Genomic DNA, 6,268 nt, shown 5'->3' with positions numbered 1-6,268 from the left:
AGCGAGTGTACTTTTGTGACATGTAGGCTGAAAGAGAGAGTGCACTTGCCAGGTTTTTGTGAAAATGAGGGAAAAGACGATTTATATCTCTTAATGCGAAGTGGCTGAAAATGAGTACAACTGGATCTGTCATTTAAATGCACTTCTACTAAGCTCTGGTCTTACAGAGAAACATTCCCTGACTTACTGTAATTAGAGCCTTCTTGCAAATTCTAAAACAGTTTGTAGCATAAAAAGTTAGCCCTTGCTATGTGGACTAGCTGTGGTCTCTTTATGTGCCTGTGTGAGCACATGTGTGGGTGCCAACATCTACTTTCAGCAGAAAATACAGCAGTTCACTCTTTGAGAGTGTTGCTTGAAAATCCAGCAACACTTCTGTATCCTACATCAGTTTTGTTGGGAAACAAAGCAACACATCCACATCTGCAAAGATGCAGAACAGATATTGACCCCTCTTTCTGACCTGATTCTTGACCAGAGATTAAATTGTTTTTCTGCTCCGAAGCTGTTCCGTCCCCCAAAAGCCATCATCAGAATCTCGAATACATATTCTGTCAGTTCTGTTGTTCTGATTTTGAATATTTGCTGTGTTGCTGGGACACAGAGGAACTCTCTTTAATAAACAACGTGTCAGTGTGAAATGTAATATCTCACAAATGGAAACATCAGATGTTGGATGTGTCCACACAGAAAATGCTTGAAGGGAATACAGATAAAAGGATCTGTGTATGCTTTTCATTTTCCTTTGACATGAAGATCAGTATCTAAACCTTCATTAAAATGACAAAACATGACAAATGTTCCGTCTCTTTTCTACAAGACATATTTCATTCTGATTGTGATTGAAAGCATGCAATTTTGTAAAGAGGAAGGGAACTTTGTCTTTTGATTACAGTACATAATAAAATCATGTTTATTTACCAGTGATGGGCCTCCTGGACTATGGGTTGGTTTCCCAAATAGGGATTAAGCCTAGTCTTAATTCTGGACTACATTTTCCTTTCGATAGAGTATCTGTGTTCCAAATCCTCAGGCTTAGTGCCTGTCTGGGAAACTGACCCTTAATATTCAAGGCTCATCTGTTTCTTCTGATATCGAGGGTATTGGGGTGGAGTTTGTTCTTTTCTGCAGTAACAACCTCAACTCTTCTGGAAAGGCTTTACACTAAATATTGCAGTGAAGATTTGATTGCATTCAGCCACAAGAGCATTAGTGAGGTTAGGTACTGATGTTGGATGATTGATTCTGGATCACAAACTCCATTCCAACTCCTCACAAAGGTGTTTGGGTTCAATCACTCCAGAGAATGCAATTCCACAGCCCCATGTTGGGGGTCTTATACTCCTCTGTCTGACACTTGGCATTTATGTATGGTAACCTTAGGCTGATGTGTGGCTGGCTCATTCTATTGGCAGTGATTTTTTATAGAGATTATACAAACTGTTTGAATTGATTGCTGACGGAAGTGTTCAGTTGCACAATATGTGCACCTTAAAGTAGCTGAAATCTTCTATCTTCTAGTTTGGACATTTAGTTTATCTTACATGAGAGTGTACAAATTAAGGAAAATGCTGCATGGATAAGAAGATTTCAACTGTCAAACTGAGTACAATTAGGGCAGCTAAGTCAGTGAATCATAATAGATTGCCTGGCAGCAGCAGAGGACTGACCTTCAACCTATTCGTGAGTTTTCAAAGTAGCAACTAAAAGAGGTCCAAGGAGGAAAAAAGAGATCACCAATATGCCGAGTTGCCAGTTTATTAGGTGTGCCTGTAGGCACACTTAGCACAATTTTGGTCTTCCCTGTTTATCAGTGGAAAGGTAGCATTATAGGACCACTGCTGAACAGATATTATTTGGGTGGGGGAACCATTGTCAGCACAGCAGTGATACCAATAGTAGTGGTCATGGTGACTTGGGTACTTAGGTCCAATCCCATTTCACCCCTTGCCTCCTACCACTTAGCCCTAGCCCTCTGTTTTGCGCGTTCATGTCTAGGGTTAGGGTGTCCCAATTTTTGTTGAGATAGAGGGGTAGGGCGAAGTGTTACAGCTACATGGCCCTCCAAACGGAGGTATTTCAGAGGCTCACTCCAAACAGTGTTTTGAGAAAAAAAGAAAAACCGGCAAGATGGCTGCGCGAGCGACCAAAGAAACCCACAAATGTGAGAATTTTCTCCGTAAAAATGACAATAACCATTGTATTATCTTGGTTTAATGGCGTTTCAATGTACTATGGTCGTTTTCTTCATAACAAGCATAAAACAATTGCTAATAGCATGCTAATGTCTCGGTAGCTAGCTAGCTAACTTTCCCGTTCCACCTTAAATAGTCCAGCAGTGTTGACGCCTGAAGCGCCAGAATGTAACTGATGCACCATTTAAGGTGGAACGTGAAAATTCGAACAAGAAGCTGGCGAATAGCTCACTTCAGCTTCATATCACCAAAGAATTAACGGTGGGCGATAATAAATAATTGTCTTCCGCTTTGAAAGCATATGATGCCCTAAATGTAACTAAAGCCCAGCAGCGAGGTTGCTGAACTTCACCCTTCTCTGCTATCACTGAAGATGGGCCGGGTCGCCTACAGAGCAGCGCTACTAGGCTATTAATGAAGCAATGTGTTTTTTTTAATTTGAGGGTTGTCTCATTTCGTAGGTCAAGATTTCAACCGTTAGGGTGACACTCAAAAACAAGGGGTAGGGGTAAAAAGAAGAAATGGGATTGGGCCTTAGACACACCTCGCTTGTTGGGTTGGGTCTAGGCTTAAGTGTGAAATCAGCTGGGTCCAAAATATTGCACAATAGCAAGAACATAACACATCTCAAACTTGTTTATATGTTATTTTCTGTTGCAAGTTAATTCTTGCAAGAGGATACGTCAAGATGTTTCTTTCCGGTTACACCCTCTGTGTCAACAAAAGCTGGACGTCATGAGCTTCACAAAGCTGGAATTTATGGGTGGGTTGTCTCTCTAAAATGATTAGGTGGAAGGGCAGCACACAAAGACACAACCTGATGCAATTGTAAAAGATAATATGGTTGAATGAATCATCTATGCTGTTTTGATTTCTACATCGAGATGTGTTAAGAGTCTTGAGAAATCCAAAAGATACCTACACCACACCGTTGTCATCGCTTGTGGATCCATGATGGTGTGGGTGTTGAGCTCTATGGTTGTTCTGTTTGGTAGGCAAAAAAATGGAGCCCTTTTTAGAGGACCAGTTGTGCCCCACTTACTTTGTAAGCCAGTGATGAAAGATGATGTTGACCCTATACGGACTGCTAAACAAATGCAAGAATGGTTGTTTGAACACCATGATCAAGTCAAAAGAAAAATGTTTTTATCTTCGCTCTGTAGCTCCAGCAATGTGGATTGTGAGTAGAGCAGGATGCAGACATCTCAGCCCCTAAGCTCACTCTCAAAAGAAAAAAAAAGTAAAATGCATGATTGACATGGTTCCCCAGTAATGGTGTTAAAGTGCTGTGTGTGTGCAGTATAAAAACTCTCAGAATGAGCTCCATCTGCCAGAACCACTGAGGCTGCGCTGTCAAACTCCACATCAATCTCAGTCATCACTGAAAGATGTGAGTATATTAACTGAGTGGTATATGTTTTAAATCTCTGCCAAAGTACAACCTTCATTAAGGATAAACTCAGTCATTATTATTATTATTATTATTATTATTTTATTATTATTATTTGTTTGCTGTTGCAATAATCTTTTGTTGCAAATATATTCATAATCATTATGGCTGTATATCATGTTTGTCCAACAGTGAGTCATCAGATGATCTGTTTAGATATTCTAATTAACCTGTTTCATTTGAGCCCTGATTGTGTCTGGCTCTGTCCTCCAGATGCAGACTCATGTGATGATGTCTCTTGGGATTGCACTGCTGATGTTAACTGCAGGCAATGCATATCCATTGAAACCAGTCAGTCCTGGGGAGAATGTACCTGCTGAAGAGCTGGCTAAATATTATTCTGCCCTGCGACACTACATCAACCTCATCACACGACAAAGGTAAAATGTTTTATTTGATCGAAAGCATGATTAAAAAGTAATACAAATAACTTTGTCCCTTCCAAGCAACTAGGTGTAGAGAATGAATGCATCATATAGGACATCATTTTTATTATAGTAACCTACATCCTTAAAAAGGGGGTGGGGGGTTTTGAGGGTTTTTTAGTTAAGGCGATGGTAATATTTAGAACTGTGACGGCTTAAGGAACCATTTGAATGCTTAAAAGATCTTTGCATGGTTAAATGGTTCTTCACTACGACTGAGTAACTGTTGTATATGGTTCTATTTAGCACCAAAACAGTTTCACTATTGTTACAAGTTGAAGAACCTTTCTGATACTGTGTAGAACCCTTTTTGCTAAGAGTTGTGTTCTTGTAACTAATTCCATTGACAATGTTAGATTATTAAGTAAATGCAGCCCAATTAAAGAAAACTGACATGTAATTTGTCATGAATGCAGTTGTACTCTCTTAAAAAAAGATGTAAGGGTTTTTAGTAAAGACAGTGGTTCTGTGTAGAACCATTTACATGCTTAAGGGGTCATTTGCATTGTGAAGTCGTTCTTCAGACTGATGGAGAATATGTGGTATATGGTTCTATATAGACCCTTTTTAAAAATGGCTTTATATAGTGCTAAAAAAGGGATCTTTTATTGTTACGATGTCAAGCTTTTCTCAGATGGCTGTTGTAACACATACTTTAGGCTACTGGATATTTGATTCTCCACGGCTTGAGATTGCTCAGCAAAATCTCTGACTGGTCTAACCTCTCAGGTATGGGAAAAGATCTGCCCCCCCTGCTCTGTTCTCTGACCTTCTACTGACAGAGAGCACTGAGAGTATCCCACGGCTGTGGTATGGAGAACCTACAGATGACAGCAGAATCAGGTTTGGTGAAGTTCACTCATACTAATCAGACGCTGCTTTCCATCCTGTAAACTGAGCAGTATATAGTTGTATCTTTTCTAAGTGCCTCTGCATGCAATATATGTTTTCCAAATGTGTGTCTCCCTCTCTCTAGACATGATGATCTTAAGATGTGGTGATCTAAGATGTGCTGGTCATCCATCAAACAAGAAATCCACCACTACAAAGACTGAAGAACCCACAAGAAGACAGCATGAAACAGCCTTGTGTCCTTGGGCCTAGAATGGACACTATACGTTCAACATTAATTTTAGTGATTAATCAATTGTATAGCCAATTAATAGTTGTATAGACAATTAATTAAATGCTGAATTATATTTTGGTCATGCATTTCACTCCTTTTAGAAATCAATTTTGTGGCCTGAACATTCTAGATTAAACTTCATCCTTTATCTGAAAGGATATCTAATAGGGTATTCAGCATAGAGTGCTGTATAGTGTGCGTAAGAAATATTGGATGAGCGGATGTCTACAAACTTTTAGACATAACGTATAGAGTCAGTTTCCTGGACCTGAGATAAGCCTAGTCCTACGCTACATTTTTAGGACTTTAAGAATCTTGATTTACAGTGCTGTGTATTCCAGGACCAGGCTTAATCCCTTTCTGGGAAACAGACCCATAGCCTATCAAACCAGCTCGTCATTTCTGTAAGACCATAAATTACGGCTGGGAGTCGATCTCAAAAAGAATCGATTCCTCGATTCCAGGCATTCAGATAGTAAAGATTCAGGTTTCCAGATAAGTAATATTGCATTGTTGCTCTTTATTTTTACTAAATGACTTTCCTTATGTCTTTTGTAATCGAGATTATTGTGCGGATTTGACTATTGGAATTGACTCATCGATACCCGTCACTTCGAATCGGAATCGGAGTCGACTCTAATATTTCTGGAATCGAACAGCCCTGCCGCAAATGTGTATCTGTTTCGCTGCTGTTGAAGGACTCGGAAAAAAGTATGTTTGGCGCCCTCTTCTGGCGTCTGGCCATCGTCCTTACTGACTGCTTTTCTGGCCACAGACATGACAGAAAGACTTTAAAGGATTACAAAAGCACACAAAACCATATTTATCCCAAATCATTAGAACTAAAATTTTTACAACCAGACAAAGTCAAGGTAGCGCGTTATAGATATGCGCCGTATGAAAGCAGATTAGGATGTAGCTAATGCCATTATGTGACCCAGATACATAAGCACACCATGTGACACGATTTTGTTAATGACTTTGCAGATACCATTCTCATAAAATAAGTTATTATTATTATTTAGTCTCCAATAATGATGATAAAAAATCACCAAGTTTGCAGTAGCCTCAT

General features: G+C 39.5%; 1 protein-coding gene across 1 annotated transcript; it reads left to right on the top strand.

The window, feature by feature from the left end:
• The first annotated feature begins 3,511 nt into the window (after window positions 1–3,511).
• LOC118813426 (pro-neuropeptide Y-like) lies at window positions 3,512–5,269 on the top strand. The gene is made up of 4 exons (XM_036578758.1): window positions 3,512–3,585; window positions 3,859–4,025; window positions 4,800–4,913; window positions 5,047–5,269. The coding sequence occupies exons 2-4, from the start codon at window positions 3,859–3,861 to the stop codon at window positions 5,069–5,071; spliced, it is 306 nt and encodes a 101-aa protein (XP_036434651.1). The 5' UTR covers window positions 3,512–3,585; the 3' UTR covers window positions 5,072–5,269.
• The last annotated feature ends 999 nt before the right edge of the window (window positions 5,270–6,268 follow it).

This window comes from Colossoma macropomum, unplaced genomic scaffold, assembly GCF_904425465.1.
Source record: "Colossoma macropomum unplaced genomic scaffold, Colossoma_macropomum, whole genome shotgun sequence".
Lineage (NCBI taxonomy): Eukaryota > Metazoa > Chordata > Actinopteri > Characiformes > Serrasalmidae > Colossoma > Colossoma macropomum.
The sequence above is the reverse complement of the archived record's forward strand: the minus strand, read 5'-3'. Positions and strand labels throughout refer to the sequence as shown.

Bases quoted from the DNA above. Each gene is read 5' to 3' on its own strand.
- LOC118813426 (XM_036578758.1), top strand. From the start codon at position 3,859: ATGCAGACTCATGTGATGATGTCTCTTGGGATTGCACTGCTGATGTTA. The intron at 4,026-4,799 runs GTAAAATGTTTT...CTAACCTCTCAG, and splicing joins AACCTCATCACACGACAAAG to GTATGGGAAAAGATCTGCCC. The intron at 4,914-5,046 runs GTTTGGTGAAGT...CCCTCTCTCTAG, and splicing joins ACAGATGACAGCAGAATCAG to ACATGATGATCTTAAGATGT.